Source organism: Macrotis lagotis, chromosome 1, assembly GCF_037893015.1.
Source record: "Macrotis lagotis isolate mMagLag1 chromosome 1, bilby.v1.9.chrom.fasta, whole genome shotgun sequence".
Classification (NCBI taxonomy): domain Eukaryota; kingdom Metazoa; phylum Chordata; class Mammalia; order Peramelemorphia; family Peramelidae; genus Macrotis; species Macrotis lagotis.
The window spans coordinates 128,782,341-128,794,472 of record NC_133658.1 but is presented as its reverse complement, the minus strand read 5'-3'; the positions used below and the strand labels follow the sequence as shown (position 1 = coordinate 128,794,472).

General features: G+C 34.6%; 1 protein-coding gene across 2 annotated transcripts in view; it reads left to right on the top strand.

Annotated features, from left to right (window-relative positions):
- ANTXR1 (ANTXR cell adhesion molecule 1) overlaps window positions 1-12,132 on the top strand; it is a 303,869-nt gene that overhangs the window by 63,590 nt on the left and 228,147 nt on the right. For both annotated transcript variants that reach the window (XM_074207912.1, XM_074207920.1), the window contains exons 7-8: window positions 7,466-7,534; window positions 10,627-10,707. In XM_074207912.1, coding sequence (XP_074064013.1) covers window positions 7,466-7,534; window positions 10,627-10,707 — 150 coding nt within the window. The remainder of the gene's footprint in view (window positions 1-7,465; window positions 7,535-10,626; window positions 10,708-12,132) is intronic.

Genomic DNA, 12,132 nt, shown 5'->3' with positions numbered 1-12,132 from the left:
GATCCTGGTTCAGTTAGATAGCACATCAGCAGGAGGGTTCCAGACAAAGTCTGAGCCCTGGGGACACTGTGGCAACAGACAGGACTGGGGAGGGAAGAAACCACTGCATAGGTAAAGCCTGGATGAAAAGGAGGAAACAAACCACTGTATAGGCTATGCCTGGGCTGCATAAACACCTTGGCAAACAATAAGCCAGTGACCAGACCCTGACCCCAGCACAAAAAGCTCAGTACTATAGTCCCTATACCCTAGGGGTAGAGCTCAACTATCAAAATAAGCAAAAAACCCAAAACAAGCTCTAATCATAGAAAGTTACTATTCAGATAGAGATGATAAAAATGCCATCTCAGAAGAAGAAAGTAATGACAAATTATCTACATGGGAAGTCTCAAATGAATTTATGAATTGAATTCAAATGCAAAACCTCATGGAAGAGCTTAAAAAAGATTTTTAAAAAATCAAAGAAGAGAGGAAGAAGAAAAAATGGAAAAAATGAATGTGAGTCATGCAAGAGAATTATGAAAAATTGATCAAATAAATCAATTCCTATAAAAATAAAAATGACCAACTGGAATGAAAAGATGAAACTCATCAAAAAACAAAATTGGTCAACTGGAAAAGGAATGCAACTCAGTTAAAAGTAAAATTACCCAGCTGGAAAAGGAAACACAAAAACTAACTAAAGAAAATAAAATTCTATGAAACAAAATCAAAAGATTGAAAAAATTGAAAAAAAAATGTAAAGTACCTTTTAGGTAAAACAAATGTCCTGCAAAATAGATCCAGGAGAGATAATTTATGAATTGTTTACCCAAAAGTCTAGAGCAAAAAAAAATAGCCTGAAAAAATATCTTTCAGGAAAATATGGAAAACTGTCCTAATGTACCAGATCAAAAAGACAAAATAGTCCTTGAAAGAATACACATTAACACCTCCAGAAAGTGATCCAGAATAAAAATTCCAAGGACTATCACAGCCAAATTTCTGAATTATCAACTAAAGGAGAAAATATTGTAAGCAGTCAAAAAGAAGCAATTTAAATACATAGAGAGTACAACCAGAATCACACAGGGCTTAACAACTTCAACTGTAAAGGATCAGAGGGTCTGGAATATTTCAGAGGGCAAAAGACCTTGGATTACAACCAAGAATTAACTATCCAGAAAGATTCATCATATTCTGTCAGGGGAAGAGATGGATTAATTAAATAGAGGACTTCTGAAATTTTTTGATGAAAAAACTAGAACTAAACAGAAAATTTGATCTTCAAATACAGGACTCAAGAGATGTATCAAAAAGTAAATGGAAATTAGAAAATAAAAGCTAGTCAAGAACATTAACATATAAATATTCCTACAAGGGAAGGCAACACTTGTAACTCTTGAGAACTGTATTTCTCTTAGGATAGTTAAAAGACTAAATGTAGGTGAAGGTATTTTACATAGAGAGTATGAGTATAAATGAGACATTAAATCATATTTATTATAAAGGTGGTAGCCCAGAGTCCTTAGGTAATACAGAGGAAGGGAGAGTACTTAGAGGTTCTATACATATTGAAATCATGAAATGATCTTACTTTGCTTAATACTTTAAGGAAGGATATACCACAATAGGAACAAAATGTGGGAGTGTACTTAGAAAGATTGGATATCAGGAAGTGATCTTGCCTTAATCCATACTTTAGTTAACAGGGGTTATAGTACTATGGTTGGAGTTCTAAAGGGACAGAGTGTACTTAATACTTTGATTGAGGAGGGTTGTAGGGCTATGTTTGGAGTACAATAGAGATGGAAGGAGAGAATGTGCATAGAGGGATTGGACATATAAAGATCATGAAGTGATTTTGCTTTGTTTGATATTTTGCCTACAACTGGAAGGAATGCATTTGGGATAAAGGAATTATAAATAGTTCATGAAATCATTTGACTTTGCATGATGCTTTGACTCATGAGTATTGTGTGTCCACAGAGTGTATTTGAAAGAGAAGATGACATAAATCAATTATAAGTTGATGTAATTTATGACTCTTGAGAAGTGTTTTTCTAATGGGACAATAGAGAGGAGTGCACTTAATGACTAAGAGGCAATGCTGCTTATCAGTTAAACAAGCAATCAAGCAATTAACTTTTGAGTATGGTACTTCTATTAAGACAGGCAGAAGTATATTTTGACAAAGGAGTTGTAGCTACAAGACAAAGTTAAAACAATAAAGACTTTGGAAAAAAAGGTATTAGGGACTGTTGTGTATGAGAGCATTGTAAATTATCTTCACCTGGTGTTCTTAAGTATCAGAGCCTTATTTTACTAAGTGCCATGGGAGTGGGAATGGATTAAGGGACTGGGAAGGTATTTAAGCACTGTTATTTGGTTCAATAAATGGAGACCTTGGAGTACTTGGGGATGGTCATCCTTGTCTTCCTTGTCTCCTGCTCCTCCAACATTCACCTGGAGAAGATTGAGGGAGTCCAGGAAAGGGACCCAACATATTGACCTTGGAACTGGGACTCAACATTAATGGCATCTGACCTGGGAGACAACAAGAAGCATTATACTAGGAGAAGGCTAAGGCATTAGTAGATAAATAACATCAGAAGAAGAGTCACAAAATCCTATTAAAGTAGAAAGAAAGATGGAAAGGTGAGAACTCTGACTACTTCTACTCTCAATAGATTTGCCCTCTACATTCCCATTTCCATTTGAGTTTAAAATTTTGTCCTACCCTACAGGGAAGTAGAGGGGGAAAGGGAGAGAAAGAAGAAGGGACTGATAAATGGGAAAAATATGATAAAAGTAAAAGTAAAGTTAAAATTTATAAGAAAAATCTAAGGAGAAAGGGAGGAAAACATTGATGAGGAATAAGAGGAAAGGAAAGAGAAAACATAACATGGGGCAATCTTAACTGTAAATGTGAATGGGATGAACTCTCCCATAAATTGGAAGCTGATAGCAAAAAGGATTAAAAAAACCCGCCAGAATCCTACGATATGTTATTTAAAAGAAACACATTTGAAGCAGAGAGATACACACAGGGTAAAGGTAAAAGGTAAGAGCATAATATATTATGCTTCTACTAAAGTTAAAAAAAGCAGGAGTAGGAATCCTGATCTCAGACAAAACAAAAGCAAAAATAGATCTTATCAAAAAGGAAAAAGAAGAAAACAACATCTTCTTAAGAGGCACTATAGGCAAAGAAGTTATATCATTATTAAACATATATGCACCAAGTAGCATAGCATCCAAATTCTTAGAGAAAAAGTAAACAGATTACAAGAAGACATACCCACCAAAACAAAAATAGCTGGGGACTTCAATCTCCCTCTTTCTGAAATAGATAAATTTAACTAGAGAATAAACAAGTAGGAAATTAAGAAGGTGAATAAAATCTTAGAAAAATTAGATATGATAGACCTCCGGATAAAACTGATTGGGGATAGAAAAGAATATACCTTTTTTTCTGCAATATATGGCACCTAAACCAAAACTGACCATGTACTAAGGTCAAAAAAACCCCAAACTTTATAACCAAATGCAGAAAGTCAGACATAATAAATGTATGCTTTTCAGATCATGATGCAATAAAAATTTCATGTAATGAAGGGTGATGGAAAGATAAACCAAAAATTAATTGACCTAAAACCTAAATGACCTAATTTTATTTTATTTTTTTTAAGTATAAAGATTTTACTTATTTTGAGTTGTACAATTTTTCTTCTAATTTACTTCCCTCCCCCTACCTCCCACAGAAGGTAATTTGCCAGTCTTACATTGTTTCCATGGTATACATTGATCCAAATTGAATGTGATGAGAGAGAAATCATATCCTTAAGGTAGAAACATAGAGATAGCAAGATGAGACAATAAGATATCAGTTTTTTCCTAAATTAAAGGTCCTTGGTCTTTGTTCAAACTCCATAGTTCTCTCTCTGGATACAGATGGTATTCTCCATTTCAGACAGCCCCTGGTTGTTGCACTGATGGAATGAGCAAGTCCATCAAGGTTGATCATTGCCCCCATGTTGCTGTTAGGGTGTACAGTGTTTTTCTGGTTCTGCTCATCTTGATCAGCATTAGTTCATGCAAATCCCTCCAGGCTTCCCTGAATTCCCATCTCTCCTGTTTTCTAATAGAACAATAGCATTCCATGAGATACATATACCACAGTTTGCTAAGCCATTCCCCAATTTAAGGACTAAATGACCTAATTTTAAAGAATGAGTGGATCAAACAACAAATCATAGAAATTATCAACCATTTCATTCAAGGAACTGACAATGATGCATCATACTAAAATTTATGGGATGCAGCCAAAGCAGTTTTTATCTCTAAATGCTTATTTACATGAATAAAATAGAGAAAGAGGAGATCAATGAATTGGACATGCAACTAAAAAAGTTAGAAAAAGAACAAAATTAAAGATCCTCTATGAAATACCAAATTAAAAATTCTGAAAATAAAAGGAGAAATCAAGCAAGAAAACCATTGATCTAATAAACAAAATTAAGAGTTGGTCTTATAAAAAAAACAATAAAATAGATAAACTTTTGGTTAATCTGATTTTTAAAAAAGAATACCAAATTACCAGTTTCAAAAACGAAAATGGTGAACTCTCCACCAATGAGGATGTAATTGATAATTTGGAGCTATTTTGCCCAACCGTATGCCTATAAGAGAAATGGATAAATATTTACAAAAATATAAACTACCAAGATTAACAGAAGAGGAAATAAAATATTTAAACATCCCATTTCAGCAAAGGAAATTGAAGAAACCATCAATAAACTCCCTAAGGAAAAAATCTCCAGGTCCAGATGAATTCCAGATGAATTTACAAGTGAATTTTACCAAATATTTAGGGAACAACTAATTCCAATTCTACATAAACTATTTAAAAAAATAGGAGGACTTCTGCCAAGTTCCTTTTATAATATCAATATGTTGCTGATACTTAAATCAGGAATACCCAAAACAAAGAAAATTACAGACCAATTTCCCTAATAAACATTGATGCAAAACTCTTAAATAAAATTTTTGCAAAGAGATTATAATAAGTTATAACTAAGATAATACACATGATCAGGCAGGATTTATATCAATTAGGGATTATTCAATGTTAGGAAAACATTCAACATAATTGAACAAATCAATAACAAAACCAACAGAAATCATATGATTATCTCAATAGATGCTGAAAAGTCTTTGACAAAGTACAATCAATTCTCATTAAAATTCCTGTTAAAACACTAGAGAGAATAGGAATAAATGAAGCTTTCCTTTAAATAATAAGCAGTATCTAAAACCATTAACAAACATGATATGTAATAGGGATTAAACTAGGAGTAGTTCCAGTAAGATCATTATTACCACTACTATTCAATATAGTATTATAGCAGCTCTTTTTGTAGTGGCAAAGAATTGGAAATTGAGGGGCTCCTCATTAATTGGGGAATGGCTAAACAAGCTATGGTATATGATTACTTCAGAGTAATTTTATTTTATAAGACACTATGAATGATTGGACTCTAGACAAGCCTGGAACAAATTACAGGAACTGATGCTGAGGGAAGGGAGGAGAACCAAGAGAACATTAACAACAACATTAAGAGATAATCAATTATGGTAGAAGCAGCTCCTCTTAGCAGTTCAGAGAGACGAGATAACCCTGGGAGATCTCTTATGGACAACCATCCATAGGAAAAAACCCCTAAAACTATGGATACTATGTTCACTTCTAATGTTTTTTCTTCCTATCTCATGAATTTTCTTTCTTTTCCCTTAGTCCTAATTCCTCATACACAAAATTATCAGTATGTGACCATGTTAAATACAAATGTACCAGTACAATTTTTACCAAACTGCTCACCATTGAGAGGAGGAGGAGGATGGGAAGGGACAATGGTAGAAAAATGTATAACTCATATAAATAAATAAATATATACATATAAATGTATGCATGTATTATAAGCAAGTGGATGAATGTTGAAAACCTTTAACATTTAATTGGAAAAATAAAATAATTATAAAAACCCTGATATTATCTTTGTGCATCAAATGATTAATACTTTTTGATTTGATTTTCTCTTTAATTAAGAGTTTTATTTAGGAGGAGAGACACAGATTTAGAACCAGGTGGAACTATAATGGAATTAAAATGTCTTTCTCAGAAACATGAAATTGTCAGTGAATTGTATTTCCCATTGTTCTGTTGGTGATATTTTTCCACATGGACATGAAATACTCTTAACATTCTCATTCAACTTAGATATATTTTATATATTTTCAATACTCAAAAAAGCCATGGGGGTTGAACTGAATCAAAGGCTTTTACAATAGTTAAGTAAGGTAGTATGAATGTAAGGGTGATTTTGACTATCTTGTTCAATAATCACTGAATTCATAATAAGTTGATCTTTTCATTCCTAGAACATTTTAATGCCTCATTTTTTTTTGTTTCTTGAGCAATGTCTGGTTTTGGGCGTTTAAAGGGTTTTTTCCATGATATGTGCTAAATATTTTGTATAAATAACCCTATTTGAATGAGTCATTGCGGTTCTCATATTTTGATAATATACATAAAATGCCTTTTGTTAAAGTAGGTATTTAATAACATTCTGCCAGTTAGCTATTTTTGCCTAATTATTCACTGAGTTTAAGATTAAATCATCATATTTTATCATTCTATTTCTCCCTTTCCCCTACTGTGGTCAAAGACAGGAGGGTCTAGGTTACACATATAGGAGCTGACTTCATTGAGAAAAACATTCATTAAGGAGTCAGTCAATAAATAATAAGGGCAAGGGCATCATTTTGTCATTTATTACCTAAAATTATTATAGAAGAAAGATTTTCAGGATTTCTTTTTAATATGAAAAAACCATATTATGATTTGGACTGATTTGGCCTCTCAGAATATTTCATTTCCAAAAGTTAATCTTGATTTGACCATTAAGAATATTTCATTTCAAAAGATTAATCTTAAATAATAATTAAAATAAAAATGCTTAGTAACAGAACTTTAATAAAATATATCTCTCTAAATAGATAAATTGTCTCTGGTTTCACCTGATGCAATTGAAAATCAAAGAACTTGGAGTCAGAAACCTTAGGTCTTAATAGTAATGCATCCTTTAGCATATAATATAGCCTTCTGGACCACATTTTCTCCATCTATAAAATTAGAATATTTTTGCATTGCCTACTTCAGAGATTGTTATGGGAAATAAGTCAAACTATAAAGAGCTAGAAAAATGAGGCTGTTGTCATTGCATATTTGTATAGGCAAAAAAATCCTCAAATCAGAAAAGGACTAGGCTACTTAGTAGAAAGAAAATTTTATCAGATTAAAATGTAGTATCAAAATATGAAAATGCATACTTTCCTGAAATATTTAAGTTGTTTCATTTGTTTTTAATCAATTGACTTCTGTGACCTTCTTCTCTTTCTAATTTGACTTTTTTTCTCTTCCCAGGCTAACAGATCTAGAGAACTAGGTGCAACTGTCTACTGTGTTGGGGTGAAAGATTTCAATGAAACTCAGGTATGAGCAGTGATTTTCATAGACTGATTTGGTAGGAAAAGGCTATTTTAATTGCTCCCATAGGTAGTTGCCACCACTAAAACCCTACTCTTATGTTTCATCACAGCACAAAGATGGCCTTGGATTGTCAAAAGCCATGTCAGTGGAATACAAGCCCTGACAGGTCCTATCAAGCTGAGAAGTCTTTGAGTATGGGCCCAGCAATGCACTGTAGGTCCATCACTGGATCAACCTAGCTAAGTGCTGAAAGGCTCATCACCAGATGGCTGGCTACTAGGTGATGGATATTTATGGTCACAGCAACTCTTTAAAATCCACTTTAAAGGAGGGGTTGAGGTCTATGTTAGTAAAAGGCACACCCATACCAGCAAAACTGTATTATTAAAATACAAGCAGTTAAGTAAAATGAAAATATTGTGGAATAAAGAGGAAAAACCAATGTGGAACCTGGCAAATTTTCCTTATGATTTATTTAGCAACTTTCAGGTATGTTAAGGAGGAATTTGTTTTATGTGTGGGTTGTCTTATGATTCCTAAATCATGAATACCTATAACAGAATCATAGAAATCATAGCACTTGTGCTGGAAAGGACATCAGAGGCTTTCTGATACAATTCTCTCATTTTACACTTGAGGAAACTGAGGCCTAAAGAGTTCAAAGTCTGGGCAAAAGGATAATCAGAAGGCCTTCTCACCCTTAGGTTTCTTTAAAATCTATGGAGAGTAATGTCTGGAGCAATTGAAAGCAGGGCTAGGGTGTCCATCAACTTCAAGCCCAGCACCCCTGTAGATAGAGGATAACCTCAGCTTGAAACCTTATTACTAGGATGGATATTATTAGGGTGGATTAACTAGTCCAGGAACCAGTAAGGAAGCTATGACCAGGAAAGTTGGGGACAAATATGGGCAGATATTAATCAGGGGTTAGGGAAGTGATCAAAATCAAAAGTGTATAAAGACTGTAAGTCAGAGTGGTATAGCAAAAAAGTTTATTGGATTTGGTTTTAAAGAACAGAGATTCTTATTCAGATTCTGCCAATTTAATAGGATTCCATCTTGGGCAAGTCATTTCCTCCCTTTGGCCTTCATTTTCTTCAGTAAAATGACGCAACTAGACTAAATTTCTAAGGTCTCTTTCAACTCTACAATCTTCTTAGGTCAAGATTGATAGAATGTACAAAGACTGAACCAAGAGCAACAAGAAAATATACAGGAATATGGAAGCCAATGGACAGGTCATGAAATGATTAGGGAAATAGTCAGCAACTTTGAGGACTGTAAGAGTTGGGAGAAGGCAGAGGCATTTCTCCTGCAATAAGTAGTAAGCAAAATAGAATCTTAATTATAGGTAGACATGATGACTAGATTTAGAGCCTGAAAAGACCTTCAAGAACATTGACTCTAAGAGTTCTTAACCTTAGTGGTATCATAGACTATGTCAGTGTCTGGGAAAACCTCAAAATAATGTTGATTGACTACCTTTATAATTGAAAAGAATGGTAACTTTCAGTTATAGGTTTAATGGACCCCCAAGTTCATGGATCCAGATTAAGAACTCTAGTCTATTGCTAACCTTTTACTGATGAAGAACTGACTCATATGGCTTCCATGAGGACCTGCCAATGATCAAACTAACTGACAAAACCAGGACCAGAGTCCAGGTTTCTGATTCCAAATACAGTACTCCACCTATAGTAACATTCAGATAATAGTAACATACTTTTCTTTTATAGTGGAGAGATTGCCATGAGGTAACTAAAAGTTGACCCTTTAGTTTCTTTCATGGAGGAATCTACTACTAAAAAGATTTTGCATTGAAAAATAATTTGAGAATGAGATAAAGGGAGAAAGAGGAAAGGGACAGAAAAAGAATGTGTCTGTGTGTGAGTATGTGTGAGAAGGAAAAAAAGAGCAGAGAGAAAGAGAGAGAGAGAGAGAGAGAGAGAGAGAGAGAGAGAGAGAGAGAGAGAGAAGAGTCGAAAAAGAGAAAGAAGAAACGAACAAAAAAGAGGAAAGAGAAAGGGAGGGAGGATGGGAGAGAGGGAAAGAGTTTTTAAAGCACTTTTAGTCATTTTATGATTTTTAAACATTTTTAATCATTTATTATGTGTGAAGCACCACTATAAAGACTAAGGATAGGAATACAAGTTAGACAGCCCCTGCTCTTAAGAGCCTGTATTCTAATAATTAGATGAATGACGTTTTATAAACAGGACCCACTTTGCTCAGATTTTGTAATCCATATGAAATTAAATTCCACTGTTTTTGTACATTCTCCTGAAGGGTCATTTGAAACCTTGGACTTGATATTCCTGTCTGACTTCCAGTTGCTTCCATTCACCCAATATATTTCTATGCTAACAAAGGTAACAGTAGATTGATTTTAAACAGCCCTCGTCTTTACTCTGCTTCTTAAAAGTATAAGAGCAGGGGTAAAGATGGAGAAGAATTAGAAATGATCTCTAAGGGGACCTAAAACAGAAGTCACTTAAAAAAGACTTTATTATAAATGTTCATAGTCCTGTTATATGATTGTCCTTGGCAGTCAGGGTCATTCAGATTAGTCTTTTTCTTTCCATAACCTAGTAGTCTGCCAAACAGTCAGGTCCTATAATTATTTAGCTTTCTCTAGGTAGAAGGAGAGGGTCCCCAGTCATCTATATGTGTATAATAATCAAAACCTACATTTATTTAAAAAAATCTGCTCTGAAAGGGAATTTGAATTTTGTTGAACCAAAGTTGCCAACAGGAATTTGGGTGAATGGAAGAAAAATAAGCCAATGACCTATTCCTAACTTCATAAATAAATCAAGTCAAATGAAGTTTTGTTCTAAACAGACCATTTTACTTCTACTCCCAAGTAGAAAAGTATTAAAACAAGTGTCAAAATTGGAGCAGAACCCTTTTGACTTGGCCTCAGGACCTGCCTGGTAAGCTCATTATCACTGATGACTTTGTGGTTAGTTCCCAGGGGATCACTGAAGGCCTCAGGTTCCTCTTCACTCTGAAAGGGGTCCTAGTCTCTTGAATATCATTGCTTTTTTCACAAAGCTTTATCCAAATCTGACAGATATGTATTTGTATATTCTTAGCTGGCTCGAATCGCTGACAGCAAGGACCATGTGTTTCCTGTCAATGATGGCTTTCAAGCTCTGCAAGGGATAATAGACTCAGTGAGTAAAATGCTTGTTCTTTAGACTGGAGAACTGGGGAAGAGGGCAGCAGGCTGGTGGTTGGAAGTATCTTCATTTTAAATCATAAGGCTGGATAAAATTTTTTTAAAAAAAATTTATTTATTTAAGGCAATGGGGTTAAGTGACTTGCTCAAGGTCACACAGCTAGGTAATTCTAATTAAGTGTCTGAGGTTGAATTTGAACTCATGTCTTCCTGACTCCAGGATTGGTACTCTATCCACTGCGCCACCTAGCTGCCCCAATTGTTAAAAAATTTTAAAAGAAAGGTATTTTTCTTAATAGACTAAATAAAAGGGTTTGCTTCAGTCTTCTTTTCCTGCTGCTTCTCTAACATCTGTCTTCTCCTCCTTTCCCTCTCTCTTCCCATGCTCTTACCTTCCTTTTCTTGTAGAAATTTTGCCCTCAAACCTAAAAAAAGGAATGGAAAGAATAATGCTTCTAGCAGTAGGCCAGATGCACAGCTTGCTCTGGGATTCTTGCTACATGATGGTTTTGATTCTTAGTTTCCATTTGGCTGGTCTCAGCCTTTCTAGCAGAAAATGGTTATCGCTGTTATTGCTGTTCAGTTGTTTTGGTCATGTCCAATTCTTTGTGACCTTGTTTGGGGTTTTGTTGGCAAAGATCCTGGAGCAGTTTGCCATTTCCTTCTCCAATTCATTTTACAGGTGAGGAAACTGAGGCAAGCAGGGTTAAGTGACTTGCTCAGAGTCCGTGATCAGATATGAACTCAGGAAGATGAGTCTTTCTGACTCTAGCTGAAATTCTATCTTCTGTGCCACCTAGCATTGGCCTTATGGCTGTAATAACTACAATTTCTGTAGGTTTCTAAGGTTAACTGTCTTTTTCATAATAAACCTGAAAGGAAAGTAGTGCCATCATTACTCCATTTTACAGAGGAGGAAGCTGGAACTCAGGTATTAATTGATCTACAGAGTCACACAGCTCAGCTGACAAAGTTGGAACTCAACCTATGACCGTGGACTGTTTCCACTGACTACACCGCACTATCTCTCACTTATACCTTGTTGAATTGTTCTCCCAATAGGTTAGGACTTCTAACTAAGCTTCCCATTTCAATCACATGGATAAAGCTTTGATCTTGTACATCCAAGGCGTGTTTGCCCTGTAATTATGGTGCTGAGAAGGGTATCATATTCAGATGGGAGGAATTCAAGTTTACAATCTAGTCTTGAATGGTTTCATGTTTACAATTCTTTCCCTATATCCTTTATTTACTGATAGTGAAAATTGCCCCATTTGCACAAGCTTTCTTTCCTTTTGGTTTTATTTTATTTTATTTTATTTATACTGCATGGCAAATGGGACAATGTATGACTGTGGCCATCCTTTCAACATTCTATAAACATTGAACCAGTATCCTGGGTTCTGTTGGAATATCAACT